General features: G+C 40.5%; 1 protein-coding gene across 1 annotated transcript in view; it reads right to left on the bottom strand.

Annotated features, from left to right (window-relative positions):
• Positions 1-17,643, bottom strand: part of FGF10 (fibroblast growth factor 10) — a 153,936-nt gene that overhangs the window by 7,224 nt on the left and 129,069 nt on the right. The window contains exon 2 of the mRNA XM_068249587.1: positions 785-888. Within this exon, the coding sequence (XP_068105688.1) occupies positions 785-888 (104 nt within the window). The remainder of the gene's footprint in view (positions 1-784; positions 889-17,643) is intronic.

The following is a 17,643-nucleotide window of genomic DNA, read 5'->3' as shown; positions in this document are numbered from 1 at the left end:
CCGCTTGAAAGACCACTATCACAAAAAAATGCAACCTCCAGGCAAATGCAAAACTTAACTTTATTCCATAACCTAATGTCCTATATTCAGCTTCCATTACTCTCCCTACACAATAGCTGACAAATCAAATCAAACTTGCATAGGTATCATTTGACTCTGCTGCTGTATTAAAAAAAAAGGAGCCATGCAACAAGTAATGCATAATGCAAGGTACACACCATACGTTTTTTTCTGCAGATAGATGGTTTGATAGATTCCGTCATGACCAATATTATTTCCAATAGTTTTTTTCTGGTTGATTTCTCATAGAAGTGAATGGAAATTGATGAGAAAAAATAAAAGAATTGAGCAGAAAATCGAGCAGAGAATCGATTGGACAGAAAATCAACCGAAAAAACGCATTGTGTGTACTTAACACAGTAAACTGTAATCAGATTCTTTTGCTGATTTTTACTGATGCCCCCATGTCCTGTTTTCTAGACTAGTAGGGTGTGTATTACAACCATGGAGGACACCGAGACAGGAAGTGAGAGATTTCCACCACCAGATACAGTAACACCTTTATAAAGAGTCTAAACCCCTTTCAAACTATTCAAAAGTAAAAAAATAAAAATAAAAATTTAATTTTGACAAATGCACGATACGTTTGGGTCCAGTTTCTCACTGTGATATAGAAAGATTTCAGAGCCAAAACCATAACTAATGAGGTAATCATTGCGTCACATATCACTATATAATCTAATAATATATATTAACATGCAAACACATTTAAAGAAATACTTACAGAACCATAGACTTTGCCTCTTTTGTTCATGGCTAAATAGTAATTGCTGTGAATGGATTTTACTGCTACAACCCCCACATCCACTGATGTTATCTCCAATATGCCTGAAAAGAGAAACATATTTTAAGTTGCTTATATTTTGCTTTGTCAATGTAAAATTCAAAATATGGTATTGGAAACAGAAGATATAATCATATGATTATATTATTCAAGCTTATTTCAGCAATATTTTAGTTCAGTTTGGTTTATACATGAACATGGTGTGGACCATACCATCTGCATGGCTATGGGTTACATGATTTCCAAAGGGAATCCATGATGTATCTCATGCCAGATGGAAGATATAATCCCATGCAGGCAGAGAAAAGGATGAGAAATGCCGGCACTGCTGTAAACTGCTTCTTTATTCATAACACATGGTGCAACATCGTGGATTCAATTGTATGCAATTTGAGACGTAACATACCGGTTTGCTGGTAAAGCTGTGCGGTGGGTGCTGGGGGATGAGAGCCTTACGGCCGTTTCGCGCAGATGCGCTTCTACGGAGGCAGCCTCCGTAGAAGCGCATCTGCGCGAAACGGCCGTAAGGCTCTCATCCCCCAGCACCCACCGCACAGCTTTACCAGCAAACCGGTATGTTACGTCTCAAATTGCATACAATTGAATCCACGATGTTGCACCATGTGTTATGAATAAAGAAGCAGTTTACAGCAGTGCCGGCATTTCTCATCCTTTTCTCTGCCTGCATATGATGTCTATCTGAGCCTGAGCACGCTGGTCTATCTGCATCGCACCGGATACCTGGTCTGCACCCCTGCCACCCTCCCTGAACCCCTAGCTGCAGTGCCAGCACCTTTCTATCCTACCTTCCCTTAAGATATAATCCCACCAGACTATTCACCTAAGGTATAGTTCCTGAGGTATCTAAGTAGAAACCAAATCAACAACTCAACTGATCGAACACAGTGAATCCAGCGCAGGAGACATGGGCGCACAGGGAGTAACTTCGGCGTCGTCAGAAGACAAAGCTTCCAGCAACTGGAAGCCGAAATATTTAATTCTCCACCATCCATGGCAGCCTGGAGGGGGAATAGTATTTAACACGGCCAGGACTTGTGCAGCAGCAGGATCAGCCATATACTGGCTGTATTCTGCGCCCAAGTCTCCCGCGCCGATTACTCTCGTCGGCCAACCGATACCTCTTTAATTGAAGGAATTGAGGTTACATTCTGTGTCCAATCTGAGAAGCTCCCATTTCTCACAATCCTTGTCTCTTTAAAGAGACACTGAAGCGAAAAAAAAATTAAGATCTAATGATTTGTATGGGCAGTACAGCTAAGAAAAAAAACATTAGCAGCAGAGACACAAGTCTAATATTGTTTCCAGTAAAGGAAGAGCTAAGAAACTCCAGTTGTTATCTATGCAAATTAGCCATTGAGCTCCACGACTTTCAAAGTCGAAGAGAACTCTGCCAGACACTTGAGATAATAAGCTTTAAGGGCCCTTTTCCACTAGCGCGTTTGCGCTGGCTGAATCGTAAAGTCGCAAACCGCTAGCGATTTTACAATCGCTACGGTTTGCTTTTTAACATAGGAATCGCGGTAGGTCATTTCCACTACCGCGATTTGTTTTTTACAGGAACGCGAACGCGCGGCGGAGCGATATTTGCCGCGATTTTGCTATGCAGTGCATAGCATAGCAAAATCGTGGCCGCAAACGTCGGGAAATCGCCGGTATTGCGATTCAGCAATCGCTAGCGTTCAGTGTGAACGCTAGCGACTGCTAGTGGAAAAGGGCCCTTAAAGACAATGTATCTTTTTTTCCCTCTCCAGGGAAGATTTTCCAGAGCAGGCAAGTGAACTTTTGAACCCATTTAGAATGCTGAGTAGTGTCTAAACTGCAAATATTAGAGAATGATGCAATATTATAAAAAAGCACTATATAACTGAAAATAAAAATATTAGAATATTTTCTTTGCTACTAAAATTTTAGTAATTATCCGTATTGCACAACCAATTCATTATATCATATTTTTTTTTTTTTCGTTTCAGTGCCTCTTTAATACATACAGTATGTCATTAAAGGACATCCGAGGTGCAAATAAACTGATGTGATAAACAATTGTTTCTCCATCCTTCTTCTAATAAAAATGACTTTTTTTTAGATATCCCACAGTTTTATTTTATATTTAAATCTAGTTTTTTTACGTTTTTACTGTTTCTTTGTCTCTGCTTAATTACACATTCAGGAAGTATGCCAGAGCTCAAATGTATGAACAATTGCCCCTTTTTTATCTTTTTTCTGCTCTCAGAAGCCATTTACAGACAGGAAAGTGTTTTATGACTGTAATTCCTTATCAGTGAGGGCTATGCTATAGTCTGACCCAATCCCGACCGGACAGATACTGTCACTTGCATACCTGATGTTCAACTCTTTCAGGCAGAGAGAGAGAAAAAAAAAGGAACACAGCAAAGTCATTTGTGTGTTTGGCACTGAACATAAACATGTCTATCTCATCATGTCACCTTGGTTGTCTTTTAAGTCGTACCATAGATAGAGCCATATCAGTCATACCTTGCATTGGTGAAGACAAAAACTGCCTGAAACAGCTGTCTGCAAATTGAGTTACAAGGCTCTTTACAATAATAGGCTATGGAAGTACTATAAACCAGCAGCTATGGATGTATGCATGGCTTTTCAGGGAGATTAAGGAGTGATCTGCATATTCATTTACTGACTAGAAGTGATGGCTCACAGAGGATACTTCTTGCTCATGTGAATATGAATGCTGGCAAATACCATAACTTATGTTTTAGGAACCCAAAATTGTACTCATCCTGTCAAGGAAAGTGAGCCAAGGATCCTATAAACGTCTTTTCTTCTGCCTACATCTGCGAGGTTCTTTTGGCTATTACGCCCACCCCATGACCGTCCAAGAGCTTGCATGCAAACTAACTGGCAGACAACAAGCCTTGTCTAGTGCTCTGTGTTAATCACGTATGTTAACAGAAGACAGCATGCTCCAAAGCTAGGGGGACAGGGTCCTACTTTTTTCAGGAGCGTACCATGACTGAGTTTTATAGGTTCTGAACTTCATGTTTCTTCAAGTCACAAATGTTATCTCTAGTTTCGTATAGAATGAAGTAAGATTGTCGAGCAGTAATTCCTATCTAAACCCTTGCTGAGGAGCTTTCAATAAAAATTAAATTAATATTATTTATATAGTGCCGAGATCTCCACAGTGCTGTTTTATAATGCAAGTTTCTTTTAACAGGCCAAACCTAATTGTTTAAATTAGGTACCAGTTCTGCTTCCAAATTTACTAAGCACTTGCCCCAGACTCTTATTGAATTAATTTATACATTTTTAAGTGTCTAACTTTTTAAATAACCTCTTGGCACAATATTCCCTAGTGGATCAGCGCCTGAGTTTGTTATTCTCTGTGTCATGTGACAGTGGTGTGCTGAACAGGAACAGGAAGTGCTGCAAGTGCAAACAGGGCCATACTACACAATCAGTGAAACATATGAGTGCAATAGCTGCAGGCGTACTAAACATGTTCTGCTGGTGTCAATAACCGAGATATTACGGGGGGGAGAGAAAAAAGGAGTTAACTAGCTACTTCTGCCAACAAAACGTGCTGAATGCTTAACATAGTTCAGCAGCACACTCTCTCACACTGTGGTGTTCTGCCAAATACGCCAAACAAGAAACATGATAAACAGCTGAAGCGGCAGCATATGTAAAACAGCTGGACTGTCCCAGCACTTATTTTATGGCAAGCAAAGACTGTAAAGGTAATATCCAGCGATTGCAGCCTTCGTTTATGGCACTGGCAGAGATAAAGGCACAGATTACTGCACCGTGTTGTAGCGCAGGTGTTGGACTAATTTTTAACTGCTAGGAAATATTTTAATTTCTATATAAGCTATCTTTATAAAGTGTCATAAAATGATGCAATGGCTGATGGGAAAAGCAGAGTTAAACAGTCTCAGATGGTATTAAGATATCAATAAAGCTAAATGTGAACGGAAAAGTGTGGGATTTATTTTCACGCTTGTTTTTTCTATGACACGTGGCCATATGCAGTGTCTATGCATGTTAAGGCTTCATTTAGGTGAAACAGCTGAACATGTAGGTCAAATACACTTGTGATACATGCAGGGCAGCAAGTCAACCCAGTCAGCTCCCTGAGCTCATCTTTCCCTACAAAGGATAATTCAACAACTATGAAGGAGTAGGCGCACGCTGATGAGAAGGGGCGGATTTCTGGAAAGACCCCAAAGGCTCGGGCCTTGGGCGGCTGCTGTCCAAGGGCGTCTGGAAATGGAAACAATGTTGCTGAATATAGAAGAGAAGGTTGTAAATGGAAAAGGGAGGTGGAAAATAGAGAATTGTTGTTTAGGGGAGGAAATATGCCGCCTTACTAAGTATTTGTGGGGAATACTACCCAACGGTTATTTGGTCACTGCCTAATTATGCTGTTTTAGGGGTATTCTGTCTAATTATGTTGTTTGGAGAGAAATGCTGCCGAATTATGCTGTTTATGGACACTGACTAAATATGTTGTTTTTGGAAGGGGGGTGGGGGGTGCTTCTGAAAATATGTTGTTGGAGAGTCAAGTAGCCAAGCTATGTTGTTTGGGGGAGACCCTGCCCTATTGTTTGTAGTGGACTATGTCTTATTCAGTTGTTCGGGGGACTATGCTGCTGTGTAGTTTGGCAGGTATAAATTATGATCTAATAGTCTACAAGGTATCTCCTTAGTAGAGATGGTAATAAGTAAAGTTAAATAGTTTTTGTCCATTTTCTTGTCCGTATTTCATTTCTGTGCACAATAAATTTATTTTTAATAATCCCAGGACTTTTACACTTATTTTTTAAGTAATTGCAGTGGTATCTATGCATGTGACTGTGAGTGCATGCCTTCATGCGCTATAAAAATGTTATTGTTATTGGTATGTGGAGGTTGCAAACTTTAACCACCTAATCACAAACAAATCTGCAAATTTTGCTTTGTTGGATCACGTAAATTTTCTAATATTATCCACTACATTCCAGCTTAAAAGAACCTCTCTAAATCAACCTCATTGCGTTTTATATTTTTACTTGTATCTGGCACTTAAAGCCTCACACCCAGATCTTCATCGCTAACGTTGCCAAAGACCAACAGCAGGAATAGATAGAAAAATTACTAAATTCAGGAACCAGTGAATACAGCCTGTCAGAAGATATCTTCTTGATGTGAAGGAAATTGCTTTCCATTGATAAGACAAGAACAGATTCATGCATGATGGCCGCCAGCGGCGGATTTTTAGTAGCACACAGACTGGGCTGCTCCGTGGGGTTCTGTCCAAGCCTACTAATACATAAAGACATGCTGTTCCTGCATTCTACAAACACTTACTGAAGATCCTGGGGCATTCTGTTTCCACACTAGCTGCCTGGAAGTTCACGTTCCATCTGACTTGATGTTGTTACAGTATACTATCGTTATAATAAACTCTGGTATAGTAAACATTATGTATCCAGGTCCCCGTCAAGCCCCATTATAAGTATATGGGAGTAGCACCCGGTATAGTAAAACTGGATATAATAGAATTTCCGTTATAATAAACCTGTTCTCTGGCCCTTCGGGATTCTGTATCCGGCTATAATGGAAAGTGGGCGGGCACATGCATCATAAGTCAGTCGGTGACGGTGAACCACGAGTCATGGTCTGTAGGCGGGTTGGCAGCCACTTGTAGCCTGCAAAGCTATCTGCACACTACTCCGGGCCTGCCTGGATTACCTCAAAAGTACTGGGACCTATGCATCCTGTGTAAGCTGCTGACTGATTACTGAGGGAATTGCCTGTCATCTGGGACTTGCTTGCACATGGCTGTTATCTGGGACTTGCTTGTGCATGACTGCAACGCGACAGTATCATCCAGTCTGCCCAGAAATGTGGACACAAGAATAAGTACTGTACCTGTAAGCTGTGATTTATCCCTGTATATTAAGCACTGCTCATTGTGATCCTGCTTAGACACTGTCTGTGCTCGCTTGCTGAAGCATTGAAAAGAAAAAATTCCCAAATTCCCAATTAAAGAGACTCTGTAACAACATTTTCATCCTTATTTCTTCTATCCTATAAGTTCCTATACCTGTTCTAATGTGCTCTGTCTAACTGCAGCCTTTCCTAGTTGCACAGTGGCTGTGTTATCTTTGTTATATGATCTAATCTTCTCTCCTCTGTCGGCTCTGTCGGGCTGAGGCAGTCAGGCTGGAATGTGCTGTGCTGCTTGTGATTGGATAGAAGCTATACACACCCTCTCCAGGCCCCCTGCACACTCTGTTTGACTTACACACTGACCTACTCTCAGCCTATCACTTGCTATGTCTTTTGTTTGTAAACACTGGAATTTACTGGCAGGTTTGCAGCAGGGAGTGGCAGAAACAGCACAGATGGGCCCAGGAGAACATAATGAATAGAATGGTATGCTTTTTATTGTAAGAATATTAGAGTACAGATTATCTTTAAGGTCCCGTACCATAGTATACTTTATGTTCTTGAGTATGACCAATTTTGATATAGTACATTTCTGATATAGTAAACTACTTTCTTGCTTAGTTTACTTTGAAGTTTACTATAAAGGTATTCAATCAACTGTATTTGAATTTGCTGGAGAGATTTGTGAACTGCCACAAGTTGTTTTGCTGTGCACATGTGCTGCTCCCCCCTTTCTGTTATTGTTGGTGTCAATTTCCAGAGCTAACAATCTGCATCACGTTTATTGAGATTTCTTTTTTTTTTGGTTTCTCTCAATCTGACATAAGGATAAAATTGCGCAGTCCTGCAAGACATTTTAGTTTGATTTTTCATCCAGAAAGGGGATGTTTATAGAAGGCTTCCAGCCACAATGAGAGAAGGGCCGGAAAACATAAAAATAGCTCCGTATTTATCGGTAAAAAAAAAGAAAATAAACCTACTTTTTTTCTTTTATACTTCATAAGGTTGGCGTATTTGTTTTAGGTTTGATGTGCCATTACTTGCAGCTGGAAAGGCGGACGGATCCAAACATTCACCATGACTGAATAATAACAACTTAAACAGGTCTATAAAAGGTCCCTGATTTCCATCTCTAAGAGCCTCTAGGTCCAGCACATTTGGAGCACTTAGCTCCTCCCACTTTCTGTCTTCCGAAGTCCATATACAGTGATTTATACGCTACGGTGACTCTTTGTGACTTTTCTGCAACTTGGGAGAGGAACTACTGGACGGGATTACACTTTCACAATAATCTGATCCATCTGCCAGCACCAGGCTGCCACATTCTAACATTATCTGCATACTTGTGACCATATCCAATATGGATATTTTTGGCAAAATTAGGTAACAATTTTAAAGGGACACAGTAGTGAGAGGCTGACTATGCCAATATCCTGGCTGCCTTGCTGATCCTGTGTCTCTAAAGGCCCATACTTACCGGAAGATGGATCAGGGAACCCACAGCGACGTGACTTGTCCAACCAGCGTTCCCCGATCCATCTTCCACCACAGGAACACGCAAAGTCACGTGACAGCACACGAAGGGCGCAAACGAGAGTTCAAACAATCGTAGCACTTTGCACAGGAGTCGCCGGAGATCTTGAGAATCCAATGAAACGTTCGCAATCACTGCGAGTTGCAAAAACTTCATATGCTTAATCGCACATACATACCCATGTTACGAAATCATGGCTAGTCATGCAAAAAAAACAAACAATACGTCGGTCATGAAAAAAAAAGAATTCCACAAATTGCAACTTGGTTACGTAGCTTAAAGGGAACCTGAAGTGAGAGGGATAAGGAAGCTACCATATTTATTTCTGCATAAACAATGCCAGTTGCCTGGCAGCCCTGTTGATCTTCTGGCATTTTGGCGTCTTAGTCAAAACCCTGGAACAAGCATACGGTTAATCAAGTAAAACCTGAGTCAGCTGAGTCAGAGTAAATGAACTGCATATGCTTGTTTAGGGTCTATGGCTAAAAATATTAGGCACAGGATCAGGAGGACTACCAGGCAACTGGTCTTGTTTAAAAGAAAATAAAAATGGCAGCTTCCGTATCCCTCTCAACTTTTTAGGTAAACACACACAATACAATGTTTTATTTTTTTTTCCATTCGAGAAGTACAATCAATTTTTATAATTGAAGCATTTGAAAAATCTGATCAATGTATCACAACCCTGTGTTAAATTTTTCTCCATTATGAAAAAAAGGTACTGAAAACTCTGAAAAAAATTGCTTGGTTCAAAAAATTAAGAGACTGACAATCTGGCCTACAAAATTCAATCTTTTAAAACAGTGTACATACATTTCCACCGATAGTTTTATATTTTAAAAAAAATGGAAATTTAAATACATTTCTTACTTGAGTAAAAGCAGCTTTCAATTTATCTGTACAACCAATTGTTTTTATCAAATTGCTGTAAAATCTGATATTTTTATCATATTACGTAAGGCCACCTTTGTGCTTTTGCCACTGACCCCAAATAAGGTGCTGTGATTAAAGGGAACCTAAACTGAGAAGGACATGGATTTTTTCTTTTAAAATAATACCAGTTGCCTGACTTTCCTGCTGATCCCGTGTCTCTAATACTTTCAGCCACAGCCCCTGAACAAGCATGCAGATTAGGTGCTCTGACTGAAGTCAGACTGGATTAGTTGCATGCTTGTTTCAGGTGTGTGATTCAAACACTACTGCAGCTAAAGAGATCAGCAGGACTGCCAGGCAACTGGTATTGTTTAAAAGGAAACATCCCTATCCCTCTCAGTTAAGGTTCCCTTTAAAGCCAGGCCATATTAGCCGCATGCTTGCTTTCAGGTGTGTGATTCATACAGTATAAGAGACCAGCAGGGCTGCCGGGCAAGTGCAATAAAGTTTAGATTTTTTTAACTTACCGTAACTATACGGGAGAACTACTCATTTAAGGAAGGATTCATTTTGTTTATACAGTTACACAGAAACATATTTTTTATTAAGGCACCGCCTCCCATCCTCTAATTGCCAATTAGCTTGTAAATAAATATGGCAGTCTCCATATATCTTTCACTACAGTGTCTCTTTAACCATTTGGGGACCGGCCGCCTAACACCTCTTAAGGACCAGGCAAATTTGTATGCGGGGGGGCGTTTGGGGGGTCAGGCAGCCGGATCCCCTCTGTTGCATGCTGGACAGTGTGTCCCCATGGTGACCATGTGTTCCCCCTGTATGCAGAAGCCTTCATTTACCTTCCAGGCTCCAGCGATGAGCCGCAGTCCTCTGCTCCAGCCGACATCTCTGCTTCTAATGCCGATCAGTTCCGGGTCGCAGCTTGATGCCGTTATCAAGCCGGGACCCGGCACTGACGTCAGAGAAAGCGGAGATGCCGGCCAGAGCGGTGGAGAGCAGCAATCGTTGCGGGAACGGCAGGGAGGTGAGTGGATCCTCTTCTTTCCCCCTACCGCAGAAGCTGTCACAGTGATCACTACGATCCGCCGGTGATCGTAGTGATCACGTGATCAGCAGCCATACGTGATGGCTCCTCATCACTGACGGGAGACGTCAGCTGTCACATGACAGCTTAATCTCCCCTCTCGGGTGCGCACGATTGAGTCAGGTGCGGTAACAGCGGGTGGCGTACATCCTACGCCGCATCAGGCTAGAACAGCCACAAGTGCGGCGTAGGATCTAATAGAGGCGGTCCGGAAAAGGTCAAGTATGAAGGTGCAGATACAAATAGAAATTAGTAGTGGAATTTAGCATTCCTAATGTTTGTTTACAGACTATGAACCATGTAGAAAGTAATTACTGCACACTAGGTTTAGCAGTAGAGTATTGTACCGTGTTAGCCATCAGTTAAAGAAGGAAGATCTGAATCAGGATGATACTATTTATTAGCCAACTTCAAAAGATTCAAAGAATATGTTTTTGGCCAACAAGCCTTCTTCAGACTTTACATCCTTTAGACTTCTTAGAAAGCACAACTAATGTACATTTGGAAATCAATGGAAATCAGAAGTCAGCACCTAGTTTCTTCTTAATACAGATAAATGCCAGTGAGATGTGTTGAAAATTAATAAATGCCAATGAGATGTATTGACTAAAATTGTAGATCAAAAGGGTAAATGCGTAAAAAACAGTTCATGTCTGCTGATTGCTAAAATGTTGAAAAGCATTTTTTTTACGACATAAAGATAAGGCCTACTGTGAATCCTTCACATGCTTAGGGATGTCTGACCTGACCCACAAGGATCATAAATCCAGGAGTCACTCAGATAAATTAGAGTTACAGATTGCCCAGCAGGCTTATGGTGAACCACAACTCCTAGGAGTGTGTAAGGGGCAGAAAGAGATCAAAAAGCCTCCTTACTAAAATGCTATGCTTAACAGAAGTTTGTCTTCTTAACACAGAAGGTATTTGCGATTATTCAGGTTGGAGTGAACTCTGAGGTGTCCCACAATACATCACTGCTGAATATGCAAATCGTCTCTTTGTTGTCCCTGACAGCTAAACACACATTCAGAACCGCTGGAATGCAATGATGTGTCATCTTGTTAATATTACAGATAAATTAGTTAATAGAGAAGATACAATCTTATTTCACAAGAGAAGTACTGTATGTCAATTACATTTAGTCAAAGGCACAAAAAAGGGATCTCTATATCAATTTAACTTTCATTGCTTGTATAAATTTGGTTTCCCACATCACTCTATCCCTCTATGGTTCAAGGTTACCCATACTGTAAGTACAGGAACCTGAAGGTCACTCAAGATGTGTCCTTGGCGAGAGAAATATGCTGGCACTGGAAGATCAGTTCTAGAGCTGTTAGTAGTGGATCTGTGCATGTTCATTCACAGGTGCAAAGTTTGCCCCATTTCCCCAGATGAAGTAATTTGGGGGATTTAGCACACATGATCAGGTAGATGTGTTTGCAGACCTGTAATTTTCCACTACGGGTGTACTTCAACTTTCATTCACTTGAGTAGGATGTACTGTACATTCTAAGGCACATAAACTGAGCATTTAATGCCCCATATATCTGCAAACAAGTGCAACTGAGATATCTGTTTGAGATTTTGTTATGCTACCTGGGTACACACAATAGAATTTTCTGACAGATTTACTGTTCAATTATTTTCAATAGCTCCAATCTGATCTCTGATCTAAGTGAATAGAAAATCAACAGTAAATCTGTTAGAAAATTGTATTGTGTGTGCCTAGCATTACTGGCTACTTGCGAACAATCTGGTAGTAATCTTGTGAGCACTGTGGACATTCTGCAACATTTTTCACTATCTGCAGCATGGAGGGAACAATATAAGTGACTGTACAAAAGTTGCACATATTCTCTGATGGGACAGTTGTCCTTCTGTGACAGCATCTGGAGTGTCCTTCACTTGATACCCAAATGGTATCTACAGGCAGGCATTAATTTGAATAAACAATTGATACTTATAGGATTACGAGTAGAGTATTGTAGCATGTTCACCATCAGTAAAAGCAAGAAGTTTAGAATCAGGATGATACCATTAATACATATATAAGCTGTGTGTTCGAATATCTCACGAGCATACAGGAATGGAGTCTGAAGACGGCTGATAAGCCCAAAGCTTGCTCTTTTACTTTTAAGTTAGCCAATAAATGGTATCATCCTGATTCAAAACATCCTGTTTATGGAATAAGGAGGCATAGAAAAGAAATGATCTTGATTATCTGGCTTATGGAGCTACTGGTAATTGTAGTTTTACAGAGGGCTTAGGAGTGTCCACATGTTTGTGCAACTTCATGATTCTTTTTCGAACCAGATTCCTGTTCTTCATTGTCTGAGGTAGTAAAGTGCCCAGTCAAGAAGCAGGACCTGTCCTGATGCCACAGAAGCCATGTCTGTCCGTATTAGACATGGTGAACAACAAAGTATAGATGTGCGGAGGAATGTTCAACTTAGTGCGTCCTCTGGCCTAAAAGATGCTAGGCGAGTAAGATGGACATGAGGCATAGGGACCCAAACTCAGTGTTGTAGGTCCACAAGTCCCAGACATCTGTCTCTTCTCTCTTCCTTCTGTCGCCTGCACCTGCCCTTTGGTGATTCCCTGTAAGACATGTCTCAGGTGTCTCATTTGCGAAGTACAGATAAGACACGTAAAGCATTTGTTAGAAAATAAAGAGCCTCTCACGGAGGTCAGACTCTGCCTTTGAACATGAAAGTCTCTCATGTTGTGAGATCACAGACAGCCACCTGCAGGTACATATTACATTATGAGGTGTGAACATGATTATGAGGTGTGCAGCTTCCCAGCATGTGAAGAAGACTCGCGTGATGAGGGTACGACAATAAAGGGCTACAACTGAATGTATTATTATCCCTCAAACCTTTCTTCTTTTTCTCTAGGAATTCCTAAACCTAAAACAAAAAGTCACTTTAAAGAGATCCTGAAGAGGATCGCATACCACAGAACTGGTGGTAAGACTTAACACTAAGTGGCCTTATCACCACACCTGAAGAGATAGAATTCCATGAGACTCTCCTGAGATCTAGATGGTCCCTAAACGTACATCAAAATCTGACCTCAGACCTGGCCCTGCCACAGGTCAGTACAATATGTGCAGGAACAAAAGAAGGGTGGACAATTGGACTTCCACAGCATAAAAAATGAACTTCTTTATAATGGTACTAGTAAAAAGGCCCGCCCATTAAAAAACGAGCGCTAGGTCACAGCCGCTACCCCTCGCCAATGCACGCGCATACGCGTCCCGCTTGTTCATTCCCCACCACTGTCTGGAGTATATGCACACAGGGAGCTGCTTGCTTGGCAGTTGGAAAAAGCTGTTATTTTCCACAATGCAATGAGAACCTCTGTGAACCACAGACAGCAAATTGTCAGATCCAGCCCTGTGTCCTAACTGCCCTGGCTGTGTACATGCTCAGTACAAAAAGACAGGGACACACAACCATTCAGTTAATGACGCAGGGACACTTGCATTTTATTGCATAGGATAGTCTGCAGGTTGCTTGAAAAGTGTTGTTATTTATGCAGATTACTATATTACTAGTAGTGTTAATCTAAAATGATCACAGGTTTTATAAGTGTTTTTCAGTTTTCTGTGACTGCAACTATTGCTTATCGTTATCTCACTAATATTATAAATGCAAAAGTTTGGATGTTTGTTACTCAATAACGCAACAATGGCTGAACGGATTTGAATGAAATTTGGCACACACATAGTACATTACCTGGAATAACATATAGGATACTTTTTATCCCCATAACCAAAAAGTGGGTGGAGACAAATACAAATTTCACTGGAAAAATGTAAACTGCTGCCATTCTTGCACTGTTAATGGCACAAGCCTCAAACCTGGTACAGTTGGTCATTGGGTAACTGGGGTTGAAATTCAGAAAAGGGGGTGGGGCTACAAACAGCCAATCAGATTTGTTTCATTTCAATGCAAATTATTGATCCCAAAGACTGCAAAGCTCATAAACTAGGTCATTGAGTAATTGTGTGTTAGGGTTAGAAAAAGTGGGCGGAGCCAACACCCGGCAAATACATACCCGGGCAACGCCGGACCATCAGCTAGTCAGCAGTAAGTCATGAGTGACATACTTATATAGTTGCAAGACTGCAACCTTATAGATTGCAAAACAGCGTTTGCTAGAGATAAGCTTAAGATTTTATGTAAAGTGAAATTGCAGCAGAGCGTGCAAGGGGTGCGCCAGAACACTTCGGCTGTGAAGGTGGAAGTGGGGAAAAGTTGGAGAGCGGTGCAGAGTGCATCGGAGAAAGGTTAGGTGACTCAACTCCCTCTGCGTCGCCCCTGCCCCCCTCAGGCTCTGGGACAATTTTATCACGAAACTGATCTCGCTCATGCTTAGCATTCACCACTTTCACTATGACTAATTTCTTAGATTCCGGATAGGAATGAAGTAGAAAAGTTCTCCTTAAAGTGGACCGGAACTTTTGCACAGGATAAAAGGAAAACAACAGAAATGCACCCTGTATGTATTTAAAGAGTTTAGCCTGTGTAATTCTCCCTCATTTGTGTCTAATCACTAGTTTTAATTTTATCCCCCCCCCCTGCCTATGGAAGATAAGCAGATAAGCCCATTTTAAAGTACAGGCTGTAAACAATATGTCTGCTTCCATGAATCAGGAAGTAGAAACAGTGCAGATTTATTTTAGGATTTGTACCAGCTGTAACAAAGAAATGTTTTTTGTTTAAAGGTAATTATGCTGTTGTGTACCTTTTAGAGCAGAGAGGAAGTTCCAAGTTCAGGTCCAATTTAAAAGGAAAAAAATGTCATCTTCCATACGACTCTTGTTTCAGTTATCATTTAAGGTTTCTACCCAGACATTTAACAAAACATACCTTCAGCCATGCAACTTCAGCAGCCCTCTGCACACAGGAGCCATGACCTTATTTCCAAATGATTTTTATGGATGGTGAAATGCACCTAATGTCAAAATGTACCCAAGTCTCAAATATTGGGCATCAACATCCCCTCCCTTTTACAAAAAGGGCTTCAAAAGAATGTTCCCTATACACGGGCGACTAATTCCATATCAAACTAACTTCTTCTAGTTCTTTACTCTCTTCGGAGAACTGCATACCCTTCCCGAAACAAATCCAAAACCTCTGTAAAGAATACAGTCAACATCTTACTGAATTTCATGGATTGGAAGGATAGCTTTGGTGAGAATGATGTTGTTGTCTATAGCATCTTATATATTTTGTACAGTTAGGGTTCTTTTACACTTGAAGTGGATCCGAGATAAACGTTTACTCATTGCATAATTGTGCCCCTTACATATAGTTTATAGGGCATTCCTCAAACCAAATACTTTTTTATTTTGTTTTAATGCTCTAATTCCTTATAAACTAAACAAGCCTCGCCCACAGCTCCTCCAGGGCCTTGGCATACTGAGTCCCATGTAGCAAGTGCTCATGGGAGCTCATTCTGGTGAGGAGGAGGCTTTTCCTGAAGGAGGAGGCATTATCAGCCAGAGATTTCAGATTCAAGGGGGAGGAGAGGGGAGGAGAGAGGAGTGGAGTTTTCACAGCCAGAAGATGCAGAGCAGCATGCCTGTGTGATGACAAGCAGAATATGGCTGCTCTCATTGTATCACAGGAAGAAATAATTATATACTGTTGATTGAAGCTGTTTGCAGCTAGATTTGCTGTGTAAAGTATCTAAACTTTAGATAAGATATATAGACTAGTTACTTGCTATAGTTAGTTTTTCAACTCAGATCGACTTTAATGCGTGTACAGCACTAAAAGCACTGATTGCCAGTAATAGTGCAATAGTGTGAGTTAGTACACGTTGGTACGTTTTTTCCATAGCAGTGCATTGTGAAAAAGCTTTCAGTTAAAACGCGTATAGTGGGAACTAAGCCATAGGAAAACATAGACATTACTTTGAAAATCAGTCTCCTTTCAGTAATAATTGAGAGCAACTGATTCAGTGTAAAACAGCTCTTATGGTAATAGCTCCTAAATCATACTGCAAACTCTACTTAAATAAAAGTAAACCTGAACTCTTGCACAGGACAAAAGAAAAACATATAGAAATGCACCTGTATGTATTTAGAGAGTTTAGCTGGTCTAATCCCTCATCAACTGTGACTAATCACAAGTGTAATTTGATCTAATAGCTGTGTCAGCTGGTTGCCTCGGCAGAGCAGCTAATTTGCAAACACAGGATGCAAACCTTAGGTCTGCTTCCTTGAAAGCAGAAACACACTGAAGATTTATTGCAGGATTTGTATCAGCTGTAACAAAGAAATTATTTTAAAGATTATTATGCTGTTGCTTATTTTTTAGAGCATAGAGGAAGTTCTGAGTTCAGGTCCGCTTTAATAATCAAAACAATTGTGTGGCCCTATTAGAAGTCCAAAATAAATGTAAAATCGCTTGCTGAAATAACTTTGGGAGGAAAGGGATAACCTGAGTTCAATAAATATTATATACCCTTTTGTCTTAGAACAATCAAAAAGTTATTTTAATTGGTCTACCAACAAACTTTGGTCAAAAATGGAGCGGCAAACTAATAAGGTACCCATAAGCATTCTCTTACTTTAAATCACATGCTGAGCAAAACTGATTCATCACTTGAATACTTAATCCCAAACCGCAAGATCTTTGCTTGGCAGAAATCCGGCATTTAAACACTTACATCATTTGATGATAGGAAATAATCCTAAACAGTTTGATGAGCTAGAACATAACCCTGGCCTACCCAGTAGTGAAAACCTCAACTACTTAAAGAGACTCTGTAACAAAATGTTGAGCCTTATTTCTTCTATCTTATAAGTTCCTGTACCTGTTCTAATGTGGTCTGGCTTACTGCAGCCTTTTCTAGTTGCACTGTCTCTGTAATAAATCTTATCTTCTTTCCTCTGTCGGCTCTGTCCGGCTCAGGCTGGAATGTGTGGAATGTGCAGCACTGCTTGTCATTGGCAGAAGCTATACACACCCTCTCCAAGCTCTGCATGAGTCACACAGTGAGTCACTCTGGTTAGAAGCCATGTTTTTTGTTTGTAAACACTGCATAAAAATGGCAATTACAAGCCAGGATTGCAGCAGGGAGTGGCAGAAACAGCACAGAGGGGCCCAGGAGAACATAATGAATAGAATGGTATGTTTTTTATTGTAAGAATTTTAGAGTACAGATTCTCTTTAAGAATATATCTGACAAAGTTCATACCATATCTTTAGCAAAAAAATAATAATAATAATAATAATAATCATAAGGAATTGAAATCAATTGGAGATTTGAACTCCTTTTTTTCAATAAAAAAACAATCAAAGTTGTTTTATGACTTCCTCTACTGGTGGCATTGAACAATGC

This window comes from Hyperolius riggenbachi, chromosome 1 (genome assembly GCF_040937935.1).
Source record: "Hyperolius riggenbachi isolate aHypRig1 chromosome 1, aHypRig1.pri, whole genome shotgun sequence".
Taxonomy (NCBI): Eukaryota; Metazoa; Chordata; class Amphibia; order Anura; family Hyperoliidae; genus Hyperolius; species Hyperolius riggenbachi.
The sequence above is the reverse complement of the archived record's forward strand: the minus strand, read 5'-3'. Positions and strand labels throughout refer to the sequence as shown.